This window comes from Prosopis cineraria, unplaced genomic scaffold (assembly GCF_029017545.1).
Source record: "Prosopis cineraria cultivar Desert tree isolate PC_DT_omini unplaced genomic scaffold, ASM2901754v1 PC11, whole genome shotgun sequence".
NCBI classification, from domain to species: domain Eukaryota; kingdom Viridiplantae; phylum Streptophyta; class Magnoliopsida; order Fabales; family Fabaceae; genus Prosopis; species Prosopis cineraria.
In genome coordinates, this window is record NW_026555342.1 from 44691534 (window position 1) to 44716907 (window position 25374).

General features: G+C 28.0%; 1 protein-coding gene and 1 pseudogene across 1 annotated transcript; both read right to left on the bottom strand.

The window, feature by feature from the left end:
- Positions 1–224: 224 nt before the first annotated feature.
- On the bottom strand, positions 225–1676 carry LOC129286550 (uncharacterized; annotated as a pseudogene).
- A 7181-nt stretch (positions 1677–8857) lies between these two features.
- Positions 8858–10290, bottom strand: LOC129286551 (isoflavone 7-O-methyltransferase-like). Its single transcript, XM_054922496.1, has 2 exons — positions 9523–10290; positions 8858–9160 (listed from the first exon to the last, which is right to left on the bottom strand). The coding sequence occupies exons 1-2, from the start codon at positions 10288–10290 to the stop codon at positions 8858–8860; spliced, it is 1071 nt and encodes a 356-aa protein (XP_054778471.1).
- Between the last annotated feature and the right edge of the window lie 15084 nt (positions 10291–25374).

The window sequence follows — 25374 nt, forward strand, 5'->3', positions numbered from 1 at the left end:
AAAAATAGATAAAAAAGGAAGTGGAGAGACCCCACTTCTTGTATGACCATGGCTCACATCACATGCTCCATTCCCAATCATCTTTCCTTCATCTCTCTTCTCTCTTGTGCTCAAAATTGTAATCCTAGTTTCCCCAATCTGATATCATCTTATTCATCCAAAACAAAAAAAAAAAAAAAAAAAGACAAAACAACACAAATTGACTCCACAAATTTGCTGTTGAACTAAGCCGTACTAGACATTCCCTTCTGAATTTGGCCTTTGGGTTTCTGAGAACTTTGTCCCTGAAACTTAGTCGGATGCAGAGGCTTTGAATTGTAGTCAAGCCAATGGAGGACAAGAACGATGACGATCATAGAAACAAACATGGGAATCGGCCCAAAAAACCAGAGCAACAAATTAAGAGCAAAATAGCGAGCTCCAAGACCCAGAGACCAGAACTCAGTTCCTCTTATCGCTGCATTTTCTACACTGTTCACTGGCACTGGTAAGTGCAGATCTGGTGTGCATATGAGGTAATTTGCATGAACGAAGTGTCTGGTTGATTGAACGAAGCACGAGAAAGCAAGGAGGAAGCAGGTTAGTAGACATATGTACTTGATGGAGATTGTGATTGATCTTGTGTCTCCATAGATTAATTCCACCCTGGAACACGTTGTTCTTACTGTTGGCTATCCAGGCTCCGATTAGAGAACAGATGGTTAAGGAAATTGTGGCTAAGAAAGTTGCAACGGAGATGTTTGATGAAATTACTGAGAGAGCATTGCGAACATCCCTATTTTGCATCTGATCATCATCATGTAAAAGAATGGGAAATATGACCTAGTAGCTAGCCCATGGCCTTAATTATTGTGAAGACTGAACGCTTAATAAAACAGAAAATTAATCTTAAACCTATGAGATGATTTGGCTAAGCTGAGATTATCACTCATGAAGAGATAGACGTGCATCTATCCCACTTGTCTGTTGCTGAGTAGCTCATTAGTTGTGCATCAAAGATGCTTGACTATCCCCAAATGATATGGACTTTCATTTTTATTTTAAAACATGTTTAGTTTCATGTTAGAAACTTCTAAAACCATGTTATGTTTCATGGTATTGTTGGTTTCTCATGTAAAACTTAATATACGCTTAATCTTTTATCAGAATTCAAAATCAAGATGCAATAGATGAATGAGCCGTGTGGTAGAGAAGCAGAAGTCAACAAAATTGTTCCGCATCATACAATATGTATTTAAACATGACATTATGGATATCTATATTGTGTTGTGTCTGATACTGGAAATCTGGGCTTATTTATTTTGCAGAAAACTGAGGGGAAGCAATAAAAATGGAGGAGGAAGAAGGACTTGCCTGCATGATTCTATGAACCCATTCTCTTTTATCATTGTTCTCAAAGCCCATGCTTGTGGTTTGAGGACGATGAAGGTACCTGTAAAGGAGAAATAAGTGGTAACCAAACATGATGAGCAATCCGCAAGGGACCAAAACCAGATCAAGGTTCTCCTTCTTGAAATGAAATTCCATGATCATTATTTTCCCTTTCAAGGACTGCCAATGAAATAAAGATATATATAAGATAGAGGCTGATTAATTAATTTGGGATTTAATCATGATTAATTTTGTACTCTCTTCTGTCCAAATATAAGCACTTTCCCTCAATTAATATCAAAATATAAACAATCTAATACATGTAAAAAATAATTTTTTTATTTGATCTCTTGTATTTATTAAAATTGAACTTTTGGGCATTCTTGAACGTCTCAAATTTTGTAGAAGGAACAAGTTCACCAATATAAAAATTTACTTGTGAAGCTCTGACGAGTATTCAAAGTGACATCATTTTAATCCATCATCTTATCGAAGCTATAAAGAAGACCAAAAATCTTGCCATAGGAATTGGATGATTATACTTTCAACCATGTGTTCAAAGAAACTATGAAATGTATGAATTGATTATCTCATCAAGCGCTAAACAACAACCTTCATATTTGATTTTTGAAGTTCCTAGGTGTTAAATTCTTATGAGACAAGACATGTCTTGATTTCTTTTCTTACATGGTTATGTGGCCATATATTAAAAAGAAGAGGAGAGAGCTACTAAAGTCTAGACATTCCCATGCCAATCTTATAAACATACAGTGGACTTCACTTTTAACATGGATTCATGTAAAAATGGAGCTCAACATTTACGTATTTTTCAACTTTTTTAATGTCAGGTGACACTGCTGAAAAAACAATGCCTTTATAAGTTTTTTTGGGTTGGGTCAAATTCGGCCTGAATAATCGGGTATCGGGCTGACTGCATTTTGGGCTAGGCAATGGGCTTGGATGATTCTGCCTGGCCTGGCCATCCCTACGTACACCCTTATCTTACATTGCTCTATATTTGTTTTTTTTGGACTTGATGAGATTGCTCGTTTTGAGAACTTTGAAGTTGCTACAAACATAATATTAAATTATGTACAAAAAAAAAACATAATATTAAATTAAATTATTGGGCTAGAGGTCATTTGTTGCCCCAAATTTTCTGTGAATGAAAATCAAAATGTTCCCCTCAATGCGGCGACGGATCCATAACATGACTCATGGAGGGCTACAATGAAACAATTCATGAAAAGGGGGTGAAAATTAGATTTTTCATTTTTTAAGTGAAAAAAGAAGAAAATTTATCAAAAAATTTTCAAGGGAGTGGGGCTGCATGCCCCTGATCCCGTCGATTGATAAAAGTAGTATTACGGGAGAATATTTGTAAAGAACTTTGAAAACAATTTGATTTTATAAAAGGACTGCTAACTAGTAAATATTAACAATTAACAAGTGAATTTCTTGTTTTCATAAATAGTAGATTTGTCTAGGTCATTATCAAATATTAATTTTTTTCAGAGGTGTTTTATTGATATTTTCCCATAATATCAATGTGGAATAATTGGCGCTCTACTTCTTTTTCTTCTAATTTTTATCAAACCATGTGCCGTTATATTTAAAGTACCACATGGCTTGTCTTTCTAACTAGTTATTTATCATTTCAAAGAAAAAAATTTCTCAGCTTTAGGTGACAATCAGTAGCCAAAATGCTATTATAGGTTATTTATGTCCATTTGAACTTGCTAATAAAAAAAAAAAAAAAAGCTTTCAGCTTGCAACATTTGCAAACTAGATAATACCTTATTTTGATGTTAACAAGTTTAAGAGAACATCTAGCTTATCTCTAGCAAGGAGTTACTAGTGGCAGAGCCAGACCCCAGTGCAATATAATTTAAAAATAAAATTTAATAATTAACAATTTAATTTTATATCTTATAGTCGTGATTTCATGTTCTGAAAACATTAAATGTGAAGCAAAAAATAAATAATTTTAAAAATTGCTGTGAACATTTTTTTGTTTGATATATGAAAAATAAAAAAAATAATAATAAAGTTATTAAATTACAACTTATGTTTAAAGTTTGTTAGGTTGTAAATTATAACACACAGCCACATATAGTATACATAAAAAACATATTTAAATCAAATATATTTAGATATAAATCAAGACTAGGTGGCTTCAAATAATAAGCGTAAGGTGTGCAAAATATCAAAAATAAAAGATGTAAAAGCTCAAATCTTGTACAATCTAATTGTAAAATGAAGTATTTTCATTTTTAATATAAATTAAAGAGTATTTTGTAAAATGAATAGAAAGGATGTGATTACTGTAATTCGCTTTTTTGTCAAACACGGTAAGCAAACTAACTACGTGAGGTGCACAATTCCAAATTTCTTTCCTACGTGGCATGACTTTCAACATTTAAACTCTTTTACGTTTCTCTCCCTCATCACACAGATTGAATTACCCCTAATTGTGGGGTGCATCCACCCTCCTTGGGTTCAACATGGCTCCATCATTGGGAGCTATAGTCATCTACCGTCAATAGCATGGGGAATTCGAAGTAAAAAACTATAAGATATACAACTACACAATTTTCTTGATCTCTATTTCTTTCAGAATTCAATCTTACAAACAATTAGTTGGAGAAAAAAGAAAGGATTAAGGCATATTTTTTATCTTTAAAGTATTTTGCTAGGACACCTAGCACCTTAATATTTTTATTGAAATAATTTTTTTTTAAAGTTATGAAAACGAAACATTTTTGCCATTTTTGTCAAAATTTAAATGTTAATTTCAAACGTTGATCGTTAAAAAATTTGATGAAAAGGGTAAACAAGCTCCGTTTTAATAACTTTAAAATTAAAATTGCTCCAAAAAAATATTAAGGTGTTGGGCACTCTTTGAAAAATGTTTCAAAGGCAAAAAATGCACCTTAACCCAAAAAGAAAAGAAGTAACTGCCCTTATTTTTACAACTTATGCCTTCGCTATGTTATAAAACCCATGTGTAAAAGAAAATCAAATGAAATGAAAGAAATGACATTCAAGAACTTTTTACATGACCTTTAATGATGTCTCAATTATGATATGTCTGGGTTCATAATGATAATTGAGACTCCATTGAAGAATCCATGCTTCACATATTAAAGAAAACCTAAGCTGTGATACCAATCTGTCATGTCCCTAAAAATAAAAAGTAACTAGTATAGGATGTGAATTATATCACACATCTCCTAAGCCTTAAATCAAAAAATCTTTTTAATTTTTAAAATGTAATTAAATTTATATTGAAGTAATGACATTCTTAATAATATTCATTTTAACAAAAGCTTTAATATTTTTGTAAAAATTTTGGTAGAATCTCCCTCATAAATAAGATCTCTCTAAATCTCTACAATAAAAAAAAATATTATAATATGCATTCAATAGTTCGAAACTACACTCCCCAGCCACAGACAATCAACATAATAAAATAAAAATTAGGATCTTAGTTATAGTTAATGTAGGGCACCTAAACAAAAATCTCAAAATAAAAAACATATAATTAAATATTAACATAAAAAGAAAAGAAATTTCCAACTATAAATATTTACCCAGCATAGTTGTAAGCCCCTCAATGATCAGCAAGAGGTCCAATATTAACTAATGAATCTAAGACCAAAATATTTTTTAATGAATAGCATCCCCAATAATATAATTTAAAAATAAATATAGTAAACTTAAACAATTATATAAAATAATTGAAAGAAGAATATTTAGTAAATTTAGTATAAACAATTATATTTTATTTTATCATGCTTGATGAAACAAATGATTCATATGAATAGAAATGGTACACTTATTGAACCATTAAAATTTTAAATACACAAGCTAATTAAAATTCAAAATTTTGAGGACTTAACAAAACAGGTAACAAACATAGACACACAATCACGAGGATTACTAACTAGACGTGGTTGAAGCTATGAAATAGACGTGGATACATAGTTCATGAAGGTAACTAACCCAGATGTGGTTGAAGCCATGAAATAGATGTGGACACATAGTCTATGAGGGTAACTAATCAGATGTGGTTGAAGCCATAAAATAGACGTGGGCACACAGTTTATGAAGATAACTAACAAGATATGGTCAAAGTCATGAAATAGATGTGGACATATAGTCCACAAAGATAACTAACTAAAATGGTTTAAGCCACAAAACAGATGTAGGTATGAGATTCACAAATAACAAACATAAAAACATAGCTCATAAAATCAACTAGTTAGTCATTGATTAAGGCATGCCAAAGGTTAAAGGAATTATCATTAGCAACAGTGTTCTACTTAAAGTCCTCTCAAAATCACTTTTCAAATATATGAGAAAAATAGTCATTTTTGAAATATAATTTTTCATTCTCAATACCATCTCACATGAATCATCTTAAGCTTCAATTTGATACTTGTCAAAATAAAATTTTATAAATAATGTCCATTGTTGTATTTTGTTGAGTGGCCAAAAATTTTTAGAATTAAATAAATAGAATACCTTAATTAATCTAAAAATATATTTCTTGAAAAAATACTAACACAAATCATAATTTAATTATCCTTTAACATTATTCTATAATCTCTAAAAAATAAAATAATTTAATTAAAAGGTAACCAACATATATCACATTTGTTAATAAAAATAATAAATACATAAAAATGTAATAATTTCAATGAAAGATTTTATTGATAAATTAACTAGGATACTATTTACTTAACTATTAAATTTCGATATCCAACTATATATTTTCTCCCTCAATTCTTATAAGGTACTCATTTTCTACACACCTTATAAGAATAGTGGTAAATAAAACTTTAATTTACTTCTTATAGTTATATAAACTTCATTCCACTACCAACACAATTCCAACCAATTGCAAGTGTGTTAAAATTTCAAAAAATCAAAATTCATACTCTAATGATTTCTCAAACACCATCTCTTACCACCAATTTATCCATAACAATTTAATCATAACAACTATTTAAATGAGATATGATTTTCTTATACCTTATGTCACGCACCTTGCATGCAAAATTTCCAACGTATTTAATAAAATTTTTTAATCAATGGCTTCTTGCCCAACAAATTTTCAAACACTTATAGTTAAATTTATCATGTTTCTTTTACCTAGTTTCTCAAACACCTTAAACATATTCTCAAGATCAAATAATAAAACATCACTATAATTATAAATTTATAAATTACATAATATAAAACTTTCAAAAATTCAACTAAATAAAATTTGAATCAATTATACCTCTCATCATAATCATAAAATTTTTTTAAAAAAATTCAAAATAAAGCAAATTCTTCTAACGGGTATTTTCTAAAACATCTCAGGGACATTAATTCTTAAGCTAATATTAATCTCTCCTCTTTAATTTCACTTTCCTGAAATTTTGCAATTCAGCGTTCCAATCAATAATCCTATCAAATTAGATTAAAACTTAAACCCACACCATTACAGCCACAATTTCGATCTCAAATCAAACTTCCCTATACACTCATATATGGTCACGTACAGCAGCAGTAGAGGAGAGAATTTTTCAACTTCAATCACCTATTCACACACCGCTTACATAGGCTCAACAAGAAGAGAGTTCGAAGCCCCCTTCCCATTGCAGCAACAATCTCTTCAACACACACAGAGGATCGAGAAAGGAGGAAGAAATTTATAAATCCTTACCTCTGATCAATAATAATGAAAGCTAGGAAACAAAACGCTGCTGCTGAATAAGGAAGAAGAAGATGATGAATGTTAATCAGAGACGCGCGAAACAGGGGACGACAGAGGAGAAACAGATGGCAGCGAGAAAGATGCAGAATCGACGGTCAAATAAGGACCCACGACTTGCGGCCGTACCACTGCATCTGCTTGCTTTGACGGTGATCTGAACGGTGGTGGAAGGAGGCTAGAGAGGAAGAGCACTCTCCCTCGCTCTCTTGGATCTGGAATTTTTTGAAAATGAGAGAGGAGAGCAACTGTTGGTGATGAAGAAAGAGAAATGCCAAAATGCTGACTTTTATCGCACTGGAGAAGAAAATCTGATCAAAGAAACTTTGAAAAAATTATAAGAAGGAGCACAAATAAAAAATAAATAAATAAATTATAAACAAGGGCACAAGAAAAATTATAAGAAAGGATACAGAATTTTTTTATAATTTAAAATAAAATAAAATTGAACTTAAACTCTGGACCTTAGAAAAAATTACTAGAGAAATTTCAATAATTTATCACTCTTCATTTGATATAAAATTAATTTAAAATTTAGGATTATACATGATCGTTTAGTTGATATTTAAGTAGAAATTGATCATTTTTTTTACTGACATGGATAAAAAATATTAACCAGATGAAATTCTCTATAGGTTAATAGATTATTGTATAAATATTATGTGACAAAATATTATTTTAACTAATATTAAATTAAATCATTTGTTTTTTTGTAGCAGTGATAAAAACCATTTGAAATTTTAAAAGAATGAAATTACTTAAGGTTGTGACAATATTCTTATAATAGGGTGGCATAGGAGGTGTGCTTAATCTTGATCTTTGATTGGATATAAACTATCTCAATATATTGAATCTTAGTTTTGCAAATAAGAAAATGAGTGGAGATGGAAAGAAACTATGTGGCATGAATTTTGAAAGATTGGTCATTATTACACTTATTAAAATAATATTATGAGTACTCATACAATGATCGATTAACATATGTAAAATGTATTTGGAAATATTTTTTGTTTACATTAGTGAAAAAATAGTTAACTTCTGCTTAGGTGTCAGTTAAACGATCAACATTTAAGGGATTTGATGGATTAATTATTTTTGCATCAACTTTGATAACATTAAGGGTATTTGTTCTCTTGATCAACGACTTCATGAATATTTTTTTTCCTTTATTAGTCCATATCAGTAAAAACGACACATGGCATGCACAATCAGTATTTAATGATCAAAGTTAATAGTTTGATCGTTTTTACACCTATTCATATAACGTTATGAGTATTTATATTTTTTGTCTCATTTTAAAATATTAGGCATTCCTGATTGACTATTTTGTAAATATTGTTGCCCCTTAATCCTAATTTATAAATTAATGTCTTCTCAAGCCTTTATTTCTGACCCTATGCAGTTATTGTCCATAAAACAATAGTATCTGATAAAAATATTGCAAGTAATTTTTTTTAAAAAAAAAAAACTGGAGCAAATTCTTTTATTTTGGTACATAAAGGGGCCTACAGCCCAAAACAAACGAAACAAAATAACCCACAAACACTCAGCCTCTCTCAAAAGGAAACCCACAGCTGTCAGCAAAACAAACCAAACGAACCCGTGGCAGCATCTCCCTAAAACTCGAGCAAATTTTATTCCTCTAAACTTGTGAAAATTTTACACCACCATTAATAAGGCATGCTACCACGACGAGGGCCGAAGTTTCAAAGCAGATAATAATTAAGGATAAGCTTCAATGATTGACCTAAAACCAAAACAAGGAGTAATCTTGTAATGTTTGAAGCCTGCAGCTTCTAGAAGCTTCTTCCATTCTTTCTCAGTTCTTTCTTTCCCATTGAGCAAACTCATCATCAGAACGTCAAACAAGAGTTTCACTTCTGTCATGTCATTATCATTTTCCTTCTCCTTTATCACTGCATCAATTATTATCACCTTTCCTTCTTTGCCTTTCTTTGCGATTGCCTCCTTACATTTTTTCAGTACCTTCAAAGAATCTTCATCATCCCAATTATGTAAAATCCACTGTACGAAATCACCAACACCAAATGTTATATCCCTTTTCAATAATTCAATTAAATATTAAATATAACAAGATTAATAAAAAATCCAAAATCTATAGCAATATTATATAAAGAAGGGAATGAAGTAATTAAATGACTCGGAGAGCTTTAACCTATGTGATTTAATTTGATCGGTTCAATAGAGATTAGCTGGAACCCAATTTAGCATTTGAAAACAGTTGGTATTAATAAAGGGGATACTTACTTATTTAGTATTATATATTTAATATACCTAATCAAATGAGATAAAATGGATTTTAAAGTGTTAAAATTTTTAATAATAAAAGTTTACAATAAAATAAAGCATATTTAATTTTAACTTGCCTTCATGAGAACTGCATCCGCAGAAGGGATGGATTCAAACATGTTGCCACCAACATAACTCAAGTTTTTGCTTGCTGAACAATATGCCACAACATGTGGATGATCAAACACTATGCATTTCAAATTAGGGTATGCTTTGGCGATGATTCTACATGTGGTGCTTGGGCTGTCTCCAACATCAACTATAGATTTCAATCCTTGGAAGATTGACTTAGAGTCTCTAAGTCCTACATTAATCATCTGTGAATCACTTGCCATAGCTTTATTGAAAGACTTCAATTTTTGAGGATCGTGATCAAGTACATCCCAAACGCTTCCCTCTGTAGCAATGATATTCACCTCCCCTTTGAACCAGCTTCCCAGCAAATCAAACGCAGCCATGCAACCAGTGTCAGCAAACCATAACACCATTGATGCAAGGTTTGGTTCCATGCCTTTGACGAGCAGTTTAGAACAAGGAGTGAGAGTGTATGCCTCCATTTCTTCATCTTCCTCGTTCACTTTCGTTTCTGCTGCTAAGAAGCCATTGTGCACCAGTAAGCGAGCAAGCCTCTCTAGAGAGGCAGATTTTGTTGGGTGAAGTTCAAGAGTGGAGGCGAATTGAGGAAAAGTAATGGGTTGGCCATGGTTGTGGATGATATCTGGAATTCTTAGCTGAACAGCACACTTGAGAATTGTGGTATTAATGTAGCTTAAAATGTGTTTGTACAAGTGAGCTTGAGCTTCAAAGTACTCATCACTTGCTGGGTTGGCTTCAACGGAACACATAATGATATGGTGATTTTTTTTTATTTTGATGAGTTTTTTGTCCTATATCTATACGCTCAGTTAGCAGTTTGAGCCTATACAAAGAACTCACTTGGGCATTGTTTCAACAAAGCAGAGAGCCCCCCTGCTTATATAGAGCAAAATAACTAAGAAAATTAAACATTTATCTAGTTTGTGTATAAGAAAGTTACATTTTTTTTAATGGAATTTAATTAATTTCCGCTGCGTCCATTGCCTTTGCTTGTTGCCAAACTTTTCTTTGATGGCTTTTTGTTCATTATTGACTCCTTGTTTGTTTCTATATAGACAAAAGATGAAATCAATCCTTATTCATGACTCTTTCTTTGTATTCAGAGTAAAAAAGTGAATAACATATATGTCCCCACTGAGAGCGTTCAGAGTAAGAAAAGTTGCATTTTTGTATTGCTTCCATGAGTTGCATTAATCGTTAGCCCCCCGGTTTTTATCTAACAAAGTACTTAAATTTAATCATTTTATACATGAATAACTTTTTTTAATTTCATTTTAATTATCAAGTTTTAAAATGTCGAGCATACAATTTTTATGTAGTTCATATCATTATATATATAAATGTAGGGTTTAAGGTTACGAGAGAATGTCACGTATTCATTTTTAGGTTTGCTACAATTCTGTACTTTTGGGATGCCTTTCGTACGATTATGTGCTCTAGAGTCAGGTTTAAGATTATGTTCGAGATGTTTTATTATTTTTTGAAAATATAAAATATATTATTCAGGTTTGGAGTTAGGTGTGGGATGAATTATTAATTTTTATGTGTATATAAAAATCTATATAAAAATCTATTTTTATCCATTTAAAATTCAAATATGGGCATGTTTAAATTCAAATTAATATCTATCTATTTAATAACTCTATCCAATCTAAATATATGGTGAAAATTTAGGTTCAATATTTTATTTAATATATAACTTAGTAAATTAATATCTATCTATTAATATTAAATATCAATATTTTTTTATGCATGATTTAGAAGGGAATCCTTCGGATTTGACATTAGAATTAAAAATCAATACAATTTCCTTTGTTTTACTTAGTATTCTTTAAATTTTTTTAAACTACTAATTACTATTTATCTATTTAAGAACTCTATCTAACTTAAATATATTTTGAAAATATGAATTCATAATTTTGAGTATATATATACAGCTATATATTAGGATCCAAATTTAAATTAATATACATCTATTTAAATATTTTAAAAAAGAATATGTTTTTTACTATTTAAAACTATCCTCATGAATTTCAAAAAATATAAATATGATAAAGTATAGATATTAATATATTTAATTATTTGGGACTCATTATGTTAAATTCATATATTAATTTTTTCCATATTTATATAATTTGAATTTTGCAATCAGTTGTTTGAACTGTTAATTTCATATATCAATAATTAGAGTCTCATTGTGTTAAATTCTTATATTAAGTTTGGTAGAATTAAAATTCCTTTAATATCTACACTCAAAAAAATAAATATTTAATATATATCATTTTGATTTTTTTAATTAAATCACCTCTTAATTCCCCCTCCTAAATGAGCCTCATTCAATGTTGAATTAGTTTTCAAGGATGTTGGAGTAAGTGTTTATGTCTTTTGTATTTCTCTTTTATAATTTGAATCACATTAATTACATCCAATATATAATACTTATTCAATCTATAGGATAATATTGCTATAGGGTGATTGGATCTCTGCAATCATTTAAAAGCCTTTTGTATGACATTTTGAAGATATGTTGCATCCCTTTAAAATATATGAAATTTCAAAATTTAAGGCCTCTTAGTATTTATGATCATATAGGACAACATATTATCCTTACAAGATTAGCTTTCCTATTCTCTACCAATGTTAAGTTGCATCCTCAAACAGGTTTCATCTATTATTTTGGATTTAATTTTGTTAATATTCTAGAACTTGTAGATAGAGAGACAACAAATGATAATTACTTAGTTGGTATGTATTTAAATTTGTTGAATTTGTTTTTTAAAAATAATAAAGTGTTTATTTTATATGTACGACTCGCCTATCAAATAAAATAAATAGGTCTGAAAGAATTATTTATTCTTTTGGACCTATTTATTTGATAGGTTTAGAGTTTGAATTGAGGTTTAAAATAATTTACCATTTTTATATATTTTTATTTTATTTTAACTAGATTTATCTATTTGAAATTCAAATTGAACAATTTAAAATAAAGTAAGCAGATTATTTTATATTTTCATATAATAACAAAATTAAATTTTGGTTATATTTTGACTGGTCCAACTTCAAAAATAAACAAATAAAATATATAGATTTATCGATTTGAAATTCAAATTATTATTTCATTATGAGATAATTATATAATATCTTAAGATTTATAACGTTTTCTCTCATTCAATTAGTTATTTACCATATACAATCAATAAATTGGGATTTTTAATAAAATAAAAAAGATATTATATAATTGTAATAAGTATACATATAAATATTAAAATTATTTTTTCAATCTAAGTTTTAATTCTAATCAACTAAGAGTTTTTTAGCAACTTTTAATTATGTTCTTTTAGATATTATAATATAGTATTTTAAATTTTATTTTTCATCATAAATTTTATAAATATAATTTAATTATTTTTTAATCGTGCTTTTTCAATTTATTTTCAATTTATTTTTTATTTTATTTTAAAATTGATTTTATTTTAAAATTGATTTTATTTTAAAATTACATTTTATTTTTTTAAATTATTGTATTATGATATATTTTAATAATGAAATTTATTTATGTTTATTAGATTTATCGATCATTTTTATTTAATATTTTTATTTTAAGGATGCAATAATATATGATTTTTTTAACCAAGAAAAGAGACCAAGAATAGTTTTTGGATGCAATTTTATCATTCATATAAAAATAAAGAAAAATTTCAGTAAAATTTTGAATATATATTAAATTACAATTAATCAATTTAAATCATATTAAAACTTTTAGTCAAAAATAAATTTCTATCAAAATATTTTAACATTATATTTACATTTTCAATGATAGAAAATTTGGACTTGTATAATTTATATTATATTCTAGGGTTTGTATTATTTTGATTATACATCAAAGGTTATTATTATCTTTTAGATATTTAATTAAGGTACTTTATAATCTACATATGTATTATTATTATTAAAATTTTTAATTTTTTTTAAAAACTATCCGAGCTTTCAAGCTTAGTCCTAAATCTTATTAATAAAAGTTGGCTTAAGAAAAATACTTATTTATAAAAAAATTAAATTTATGGACTTAAGTCCTTAAAGGCTAGATTTATAAGAATCGGACTAACTCTTATTAATAACTTTATGTGCATCTTATATGTGATTTGATGCTTGGAGAGTCAAATTTTGTTGTTAGTTTGTAAATAAGTTTGGACAAAATTTTTAAATATTTATAAATAAACTAAAATAGTGGTCATGTTTTGTATGTGTGTGTGTGTAAAATATATATTTATATAGTTAAATTTAAATTTACTTTACAATCTAATTTTAAATATTTATATTGATGAATTAGCATCTTATTTTAAATAATCAAAGATATATTGACTTGAGTTTTAAAGATGAATTTTATTTCAAATTTTAAAATTTAAAATTACTCATAATAATTATTTATACTAAATATAATTCAAATTTTATATTGTTATTTTAATTATTTATACTAATATCATATATAAAATATTTTAGTGAGAGGTTATGAAAAAGTTATTAAATTGACCAGGCAATAAATATTTTAATATGTATACAAGTAAATGTCACATGTCATTTTGTGCATGCTCCTTAAATTGTGTCTATCCCTTTTTTCAAATCAAATAATAAATACTCTATCTAAAAAAATTATAATATATAATAAATTATAAATGGGTCGGTTAGAAAAAAGATTTTGAGTTTAAAAATGAATATTCTTTTTAATATGTATTCAAGTTAAAAAATTATATGGTTGACAATATTTAATACAATTTTGTAGATCTCAAAATAGTTTACTTAAATTTTAAAAATTTAGCCAATATAGTTCTAAAGATCTATAGTTTAAATAAGATTATTAAATTCAAATTAAATTTTCTTCTCATTTAGATATTATACCAATTATAAATAAGTGATGTTGTTTACTATTTTTTTGTTTACACTTACATATTTGATTAAGGGTTAAAGGATAATGTTGCTCCAAATGTTAAAGGAATATTTTGGTCTCTTTTTTGTAATTTTATGGTTCTTTTTAGTAATTTTTGGGCTAACTAATGATCTAAGTTATCATTTGTTAACTGTAGGGATGATATTACACTGTCTTCAAAAATTAGAGAAAAACATTACACAAAAAATAAGTTTATGAAGCAAATTTATCATTTAATACTTTAATTAATTTTGTAACATCCTGGAGTCTAATTTTGCATGACTAACTTATGCAAAAGTAATATTTTATTTTAGTATTCTTTCAGTAATTTTATACTTTAGAAGTTAAGTTTGATTGTTGGTTTGTAGATATGTTTGAACTCAATTTTTAAATATTTATGTATATAAAACAAAAAGAATAGTTACAGTATATATTCTAAAAATATTATTTTTATCCATATCTTCATCTATATTTAAATCTTTAAAACTTAAATTACCTTGAAATATTAAAATTTGATGAACTTTCATAAAATCAAATATTGTCGAGAGGGTAAGATATTGATTATTTATTGTGTGAAGTTTCAAATTTAAAAATACTCATATTTTCAATTAAATAATGTTATTTATATTTGTTTATTAAAAATAGTATTAATTAATTCAACGATATTTTTACTCAACCAATCATTTTATTTAATTAATAAATATTGAAACTTAAAATCTAACTATGTAATCTAAATAAGTTAAAAGTATAAAAAATATTGACCAATTAAATATACAAAAAATTATCTCTAAAACATACCTTTGGTAAAATGATTCCATCAAATTAATCTTGACTTGGAGAAGTACTTAAAATATTGGTAATGCCATAATTGGAGTAGGATAAATTAATAATATTGGTCAATATATTAAGCTATTTTGTACTACTAATATAATGTAGTTAATAATAAAAAGACTCTAAGTTCTTAATATAAAAGACTTTAAGTTCAATTTTGAAATTTAAACTAGATAAATTAAAATTTCAAAAGGATTGTCAATTTTAATTTGAATTTTCATCCACATATATATTATAATAATTAAAAGAGTAAAATAAATTTGCTTCTTTTATAATTTATTTTAATTAAATATACATCTTTTTCATTTTTTAAACATACACAAACCTTGACTAAAATTAATATTTTTAAAACACAAAACCTCATTTCTATTTTAAAATTTCATTTTCATTCACCTAACTATTAGTTAATTGTTAAGTCATATATTAAATAAAAATATCCTTTATATATATAAACATATGTATGTTATCTAACAATCATTCAATATATCTAAAAAATTTTAATGCATATATATTTCTTAACATTTTATTCATATTTTAAAATTTTTAGTTTTGCAAACTTATGTATTTAATAATTTTTTAAAATTTAAATGCAAAAGTTATCTAAAATAATATTGTAAACACTCATATACAAGAAACTTAATGAAATAGGAAAGTAATATATAATGAGAATAAATTAGTTAGTATAATTTATGCTTATTTTTATTTAAATTTTATTAATCTGATCACAAAATTTCTAAATTAATTATTTTAAAATTTTTACATTTAATTATTTAAAGTTCCTTAAATTGAAGGAGGGAGAACATAGACAAATACATTACAAGGAAAAATTAATACTTAGGTTTTTTAATATAATTAAAATTAAAAAAATTAAAGTATTTAAAAATGTTTACTTAAATATTCCTATCAAGACTAAAAATTGGACTAAAGTGTGGATTTTAAAAATAAAAGGGAGGTCCATGTAATTTTAGCAAAATGGAAGGGAGATGATCAAATGATTGTATTTTACTCTAATTAAAATAAATCTTATTAGCTACTCTATATATTTCACTCTAGCTATATATTATACTAATTAAGCAAGGAAGATTACTCTAATTAGATGTTGGAATAAAGTGAAGAAGGTTAGAAGAGAAAGGAATGGATAATTAAACAATTAAAAATTTAAAATGAAAATTATAAGTAAGTTAGCTTATGGGTTTAGGGTTGAGTTAAATGGTGCTAGCCAACATCTAATTGAGCTCTAAACTATACAACCCAACGCATCACTCTTTGGCAGGGTTAGACCCACTAGCTCAATTTATATTACCAGCTCTAATTAAAATTGAGAAAATACTACAATCTAATAAAGAAAAAATCTTAAAGATTACGAGCTTATATTTTTACCTAACATGTCACATTTGAATACAAGTGAAAATAAATTAATAAGAAGTAAACTAAATTATGATAGGGTTGCATTATATATGATGAAGTGATAAGGTTGCATCAAAGCCTAACTTTTTAAAAAGAAGAAGATTTATGATAAAATTATTAATGCCATTAAATTTGAAAAAGGAAATGTTTTTGTTTCTTATATGGATATGGTGGTACTAGGAAAATGTATGTTTGGTAGACACTTTATGCTTCATTAAGATCTAGAGATAAAATAGTTTTCAATATAACATCAAGCAAGATAGCTTCTCTAATACACCCAGAAAGATAAACAACTCACTCAAATGTTTTATTTATCTTTCTATGATTGAAGACATTATATGTAGCATGAAACAGGAGAGTAACTTGCCTACATTATTAGTTCATAAGTTATTGATTAGATGAGATGAGGCTCCAATGACACACAAGTTTTGTCTTGAAATTATTGACAAATGCTTAAAGGATATTCTAAAGTTAAGTAACTATTAGTTGGTGACCCTCTTTTTGAAGGAAAAGTTGCTATGTTTAATAAAGACTTAAAGCAAATCTAGCCTTCCTGTTATTCTAAGTGGGTTAAGAGAAGACATTATTTTTGCAACCATTAACTCTTTGTTTTAGGACAATTGTCAACTTCTTACACTAACAATAAAGATAAGATTATTAGCAAGAAATAATGGAGCATCTATTAGTGCTTTTATGGATTTTATTGATTGGGTTATCTCATTTGGTAATGGAACCGTTGTTGGAGCTAATGAAAGATTTATAGATATTAAGATCCTAACTGATTTGTTACTGAATGATTTAGATAATTCAATAAAGTCTATTGTTGATTTGAATTTTTTAGATTTCCTTACTAATATCTATAATTCTTCATATTTTAAAGGTAGGGCTATATTAGCTCCTACGTTGGCTGTTGTTGAAAAAGTAAACAACTACGTGTTGGTCCTACTTCTTGAAAAGAGAGTTGTATATTAAGCTTTGATAGTGTTATTAAAGATGATGGGGATAATTATTGACTTACACTATATAGATTTTCTAAACTAAATTATAATGTCAAGTATCTTGAACTATAAAATAAAGCTTAAAGTGAGGTCCAATTATTTTAATGCAAATCAAAACATTGATAAGTTTATAGAATTCTGTAATGGTACATGTTTTATAGTTACATGAGTTAGAAAACATATTATTGAAGCCTGAGAAATATATGGATCAATTAGAAGGACGAACGTATGTATATCATGTATTGCTATGTATATATCTGATTTAAGATTGTCAACTTTTCATTTACTACAAAAAGGAAGAAATTTTCCATTATGTTAGCCTTTGCAATGCTCATTAATAAAAATAAGATTAGATCTCGTATCATATTGGTTTGTGCAAATCTCATTATGTTTTCACCAACAATCAATTACATGTTGTTTCTCATGTTCAAAGTATGAAGACTCTAAAAATATTAATTCTTGATGAGAATGGTTGTTCCAGGATATAACTTTTAATATCATTTATAGAAATGTCTTCGATAATTTGATATAAATAATTATAAATTTTTATTAATATATTTTCCATTGCATCCATTTACACAATATGTATTTAATTTTTACCATTTGCTTTACTCTGATATATATATGTATATATATATTTAATATTAATTATTATAATTACACAATCCCATTATATATTAGATGATATATATGGATAAAATATATACTACAAATTATTCTTTTAAACCTACTCATAAAAATTGTATTATAAAACCCGTGCATCACATGGGTTCTTTACTAGTTGTATTAAATAACAAATGGATTGTACATATATGAGAACCTCTTAATATTTATGATCAAGTGTTAGGGAGATTGGCTTGATATTAATATTAAAAAAATTGGGCCCCCTTAATATGTATGTGATGGGAATCATATTTAACTTGATTCAAGCTTTATTTTATAAGATTTGATCTAGCATCTAAGATTTAGTTTATTTGATTTAGCATTTAGATTTTATTTATTTTGAATAAAATAAGATATCTAGATAAATCTGGATTATCTTTGTTATCTTTTAAGCATTATCAAATAAAATATGATATCTACACTAGTTAGATATCTTATCATATTCTATTAATTTTAGGTAGATTTGCATTATTATTTTATTATTCTTTATCAATTTTAGGGCTCTATAAATAGAGTTAGGGTTCCTTTGTAAATATTTTTGGCATTTGAATAAGAATTATACAGTTTTGCCTCCCTTCTCTCTTCTCTCTCTTCCTCTTTCCTCTTTCTTGTTTCATATCAATTGGTATTAAAGGCTGGTTCTACCTCTCTTTCCTGCACATGAAATCCATTCTTAGCATGTGTTGCACAGGCTTGTCACTCCCCACTCATCCAAACTACATTATTGGTGTTTTCCAATCATGTTCATGCCATTATGTCACCCCAGATCTTTCTAAAGCTGCAAATCATCTTGCGAGGCTATTGGGGTAAATATTCTTATTCATTGGCTTCTTTAAGTCATGTTGGTAAGGCCTAATTGACTCTCTATTTATTTATTGCAACTTTTAGCATTTTTGAAGGTTTAATCTGAATATTTTATTTATTTTGAGCATTTTCTTTTTATCTATTTTGTACTCTCAATTTTATTTAGTGCAAAAAAAAAAAGAAAAAAGAGCAAAAAAGAAGAAGCAAAAGATGAAGAATAAGATACATATGTGTGCAATTTCTTTTTTTTTTTTTTTTTCTTCATTTAGTTAATTTATTATTTCATTACTCTTTATTAGTTTAAGCCTAATTCACATTCTAAAATCACACATTTTCTTCACACACATTCGACCTTGTACTTGGGCTAACTTTTACCCTAGGTTAGTCGAAGTTTGTAATAATTTTTTTGAAGGGTTTTTAAACCCTTTGGGATCACAGTGAAGGCTTCACTATGGTTGTTACTTATTTAATAAGTGTGATTATTGAGGAGCTTTTAAGTTTCTATAGGATTAGACCTATATGTAATTCTCCTAAAAGTTTTCAGGTATTTTTTTACCTTAGCTCTAAATAATACAATGGAATGTACACTCATGAGAACCTTTGATATTTGAGTAAGAATATTGTCATTTTCTTATATTAATTAGTTTTGGGGGTATATATAGGGGAGACCAAGTCAAGTTTTGATCACTTATTTGTGGGGGTATGTATAGGTGGGCCCAGTGGTGAAACCACTTTGGGTGAGGGGGGCAAATGCACCTGCTCACTTTGGAAAAATTTACAAATAGGGTGTATAAATTTTGTAACTTTACACCCCCTACTCTTGATATTTTGCACTCTTTGAACTAAATAAAAAATATTTATACTAAAAAACTTATTGAATGCATAATATTTTAATGATCGAAATAAAATATGAAGAAGATGCTTACATAAGATATCATATTAACATGTTCAATATAATTTTTTAAAAAGAAAAAATGATAATCAATCTACTTATATTATTATAATTTTAGTCCTAATATAATTATTATTTTAAAAAATTATTAATTTTTAAAGTAAATTATCTTGCATCCCTGATTTTGGGTCTTGGCTCTACCACTGGGTGGGCCAATTCTATCCTCAAGCAGTGGGTAAAAGTCGAGAAAGATGATTGAACACTTGTACATGCATTTCAATTATTTAGAATTATTCTAACTTTTTAACTTGAGCAGGCAGTTTTATTTCTTTGACTAATTTTTGGTTTTTGGTTCATTTTGGTTAACTTAACTTGCAAGGTTTAACTTGTCCAATTTATTCTTGGAAACAGTTATAAATAGCTTTTGTAGTAGTGATTGTATTGGCATATTTGGACAATTTGAAGTAGTTCTAAATAGATTTTTTAGTAGTGATAATATTGATATTGGGAAATAATGTTAGGTTTTGAAATTAGTTCTGTGCATATGAATTTTGGATGCTTTTGGAATTACATATATTGCTAGATTCGTTGTTAGAATCTAGCAAATCTAGTTCGTGTATAAGAAAGTTACATTGTTTTTTGTGAAATTTAATTAATTTCTGCTGTGTCCATTGCCTTTGCTTGTCACTGAACTTTTCTTTGATAGCTTTTATGTTCATTATTGACTCCTTGTTTGTTTCTATACAGACGAAACATGAATAACTTATATTAATCCTTATTCATGACTCTTTGTATTCGAAGTAAAAAAAAGAATAAAATATATGTCCCCACTGAGAGCATTTAGAGTAAGAAAAGTTGCATTTTTTGTATTGCTTACATGACTTTTAATAATCCTTATCCCCCCCCCCCCGGAATTTTCTCTAGCAAAGTACTTTAATTTAATCCTTTTATACATGAATAACTTTTTTTCTTATCAATTCCATTGTTAATTATCAAGTTTTAAAATGCCAAGCATACAATTTTTATATGGTTCATATTGCATTAAATAACACTTTGGATTGTACACCTATGACAACCTCTTATGCTTGACTAATAATATTGTTGCCACTTTTTTACATTAATTAGTAGCGGGGTTCACATATAGGTGGGACTAAGTCAAGTTTTTATATTTCTTATAAATTAACCTAATTTACAAGTCAGGTTGTTGAATTTGATTTAAGCTATATTTGAATGAAATACCAGCTCAATTCAAGCTTAAAACATATCATAGAAGATTGTGGGCGAGTCAATTTAAAAAATGTGGACATTTCTACATAATTTGTATATGTAATTCATATTGCATTAAATAATAGGATTAAGACAAACTCACCTAGAAACTTTTTTTGCAAGAGCTTTTGGTATATTCAAGTTAATAATGACGCATGAGTATCCATTAACTTTATAAAAAAACTAACAATCTTTAATCTGTTTAAATAGCTTGATTTTGATAGTTAAGTTCTAAGGATAGAACTTAACAAATTGGGGAATACATTCCCACCATGTTCCACCACTTCATAGTTATATTTATGTAACATCCTGGATTTTATTTCCTAGATTAATTATTAACTCTAATAATTAGTGATATCTGGCTTATTGGTTTTGGATACAACCTTTGGATCAGACCCAGAAGGGTTTTAGATCACCTGGTCCCAATAAAAGGGGAAAAGTTTGGTCTGGCTTGTTTGTGCCATTTGCCACAACAAATATGGGGCCTCTTTCCATGTCAAATGGCCAAATATTTTAAATTTATAGCTCACATCCAAGCCGCAGATAAAAAAGAAGAAAGAAAGGAGAGTGGAGAGTGAGTGACGAAAGGAGTATTGTGGTGGAGAGTGAGTGACGAAAGGAGTATTGTGGTTTTCTAGGGCAAGCTTTCAAGACCATTCTAGGAGGATTCAAGCTTTAAAACATTAAGGTATCCTTTTCTCCTCTTCTCCCCACTCCATTCATGCATTTTATCTCTATGTTTCTCTTTTAGTGGTGATGATTTCAAACCTCGGGGCAATGGATTCAAACCTATTAGTCCTAATGAGATAATGTGAGTTCTTTTACTTATCTGAACTGAGTTTCTTGGATTTTATGAAGTTTTGAGCTTTGGCTAGGGTCTTGGATAAACCCTAGCCACTTTAATGAGAAATTTAGATTGCTAGGTGCTGTAATTGTTGATATTTAGTTAATGGGAGCTTAATAAGGTTAGTGGGAATTAATAATAAACCCATTGGTTATAATTTTGAGCTTATGGTTAGAAATATGGATTGTTAAAATGTGAGTTTTGGGAGTTGAAAGTGAGAATTTAGTTCCTTTTTGGTGATGCTGGTTGTTGATAATTGAAAATTATCATTGACACACAGTTTTGACCTTGATCCTAGTTTAGAAAGTAAGTCAAGTTAAGGGTAACCTTTGAATTCTGCAAGGTTTGAGGTAATTGGTGGATCCTTAACTTATACTATTGCTTGTTAGATTGATTTAGGTTGTTTTGCATATATGGCTATTGGGAGTTTAATCAATTATAAACTTAATTATTGTTATAGAAAACTATATGCAAGTGAAGTTTTTCTTTATTTTTCCTTTAAAACATATTTTGTTGAAAAAGTTTTATACAGTTGAAAGATTTTAACAACAAATAGTAAGCTTTAAATACATACTTATAATAGTTTGTTCATATTATCCTTGCATGCTTGAGTAATGTGATTAAGCATGATAATATATTGTACGTAGTGGCATGATCATGGTTTAGGTGGGAGGATGCCCTAGGAGGAGTAGATTAGTTTCCATGTGAAACTATATAACCAACAAGCCAAGGGTGTCCTTAGTGTTTGGTTTGCACAGGTTAGGTTTTCCTAAATCTCGTAGGTGCCTTGACTCGTTGCCCTTTTATATCACCCTGGATTAGGTGTGGCGCTGGGCATTATGACACCTTAATAGATTCAAAAATTGGGGGAATTTATGGTCCGAAATTGAGTGAGGCATCTTTAGCTAGGTGTCTCCTTATGATTGGTGAGATTAGGCTAGTGCATTCACACGACTATTCAATTATTAGCCTACAGTATTCATTCAGAAATATATAGAGGAGATAAGGAGTTGTCGTTCATGCATTGGATTGTATCATGGGATGTGATATGTGAGTGTTGTGATTATATGCTTTATGTTGATGTGTTTTATATAAATGCTTGCTTTGCATGTCTTTATTGAATTGACTTTCGTGTGCATGAATTAGATATTTCTTTAGTTATTGAGTAGTTGTACTCACCTTATTTACTTTTTTCTAGGCATTAACTCTAGCAAGAAAAGGGAAAGATGTTTGACGTAAAATCTCCATCTATTAAATACTATTAACACTTTAATTCTAAGGTAATGAAGGGATTAACTCATAAAGAGATTATCAAGTTTGTAATTTAAAATATTAGGATCGCAATTTTTTATAATTTATAATAAGTCAAAATCATTTATTATACCTTTAATCAGAGTAAAATAATGTTTTGAAAATATGAGATACCTCAGAGGAGTGAATAGAGTTAAAAATAGTTGAAAAACATCACAATCTAAAAGATAAAGAACAATGCACCACGGCTTGTGCATAATGCATTGTAGCTTGCCACTCTCTATGCCACGCGCCACATCACGGTGTGTTACATGTTCATGATAGCATTTCTGCTGTCATTTGACAACAGATTTTGAAAACTTTTAGCATGCCCCATTTTTTATCTGATATTCAAATGAGATAATTTAGGTGTTTATGAAAAAACTCTTTTCACAAACTAGCCAATAGCACAGGCTTTATTTCCAAATTAAGTCACACTAAGAAGTTGGATATCAAAGCACACTTTCACAACTTTTCACAACTTCTAGAACAAAAGGGTGTCCAAAATCTCATATGAAGTGCCAAAAGCCATTCCTAATACCCAGACTATATTCATTGGACTTATAACTAATAGTACAATACACCACATGTACATATACACTACTACATTACATTTCCACCTCTCAACCCTTTTAATATCAAAAATGGATGGGGGAGGTTTCCGCATTGCATTTCATTAAAAATCATCCATATCATGTTTAAAACAACCTTACTATACTTACACTAGTATTTTGGCCCTTCAACATTTACAATTTATCATATACAACATCTCAGGATCTAAAATACATTCTAGACATTATAAACAATAATATAGTGTAAGTGTAAACAAAATGCATCCTTAATTGGCAATATTTAAATTATTACATAAAATAAATGAATTAAAGATGCATTACAATATGAATGGTTAGATTCATAAACTCTAAAGCCTTTTTTCTTTTTGCACTAGAGTTAGAGCTTGTAAAATATTGAAAGAGAGGGGTGAGTCTAGCCATTCAGTTACTAAGGTACACTTACCCTATGTAGTTGCACATAAATTGTTTTAAACATAAAAAATGTGATAATTACTTAAAAACATTTATTTGCATGTGATACAAGTTATAAGTTCATAACTTATTTCACTTTCACATGTAATATTTCAGTCACAGAGTACATTATCACAAGACACATAAACATGTGACAATGACTGAAATTATTAATTTTTTCATAACCATTCTTTACTTTACTAAATCATTAATTTCTTCATCAATAAAACAATCATCACATCACATACATCACATTTCTCATCTTAAAATAAATACACGTTCATAGTTTTGAAAATCATTTTGACTTTAATTCTACATTTCAAGTCAAAATAAAATATTATGCACATTCACAATTCAAAATATTATCAAGGCTCATGACATGTTTTCATGTTCAAAAGTCAAATCATACATGACAATATGCACATTTCACAATTGGCATTTAATTAACAAAAAACTATCCAAAATAGGATTTATTAACTCTCTTTAGTTTTTAATATCATTAATGAGTCATTAAACATCATTAATGGCATTACAACTCCTCTAACAACCATCATTAATGCTATTTTCAAATATTTATGGCATTTACTAACCAACAACCTTTAAAACTATTAATACTAGGTTTTAATACTCTAAATAACTCCTATTAACTCCACTTAAGTCAATGGGTTTGAACCCATAACCTATATGGGTCAAAAATCATCTCCCCCTATCAAACCCTAACCAAAAACCTCATAAAAATGGAAGAGAAAGAGAGGAAAGGAGTTTATGACACTTACCTTGAGTGTTTCTAACTTCAAAATGTTCCCAAACCTTTAAGGGAAAAAGCCTTAGCAAAGCAAAAGGCATCTTATTCATTTTCTCTTTTTCACATTAGTTCATAACTAAATTATGT

Bases quoted from the DNA above. Each gene is read 5' to 3' on its own strand.
- LOC129286551 (XM_054922496.1), bottom strand. From the start codon at position 10,290: ATGTGTTCCGTTGAAGCCAACCCAGCAAGTGATGAGTACTTTGAAGCT. The intron at 9,161-9,522 runs GCAAGTTAAAAT...GATTTCGTACAG, and splicing joins CGGATGCAGTTCTCATGAAG to TGGATTTTACATAATTGGGA.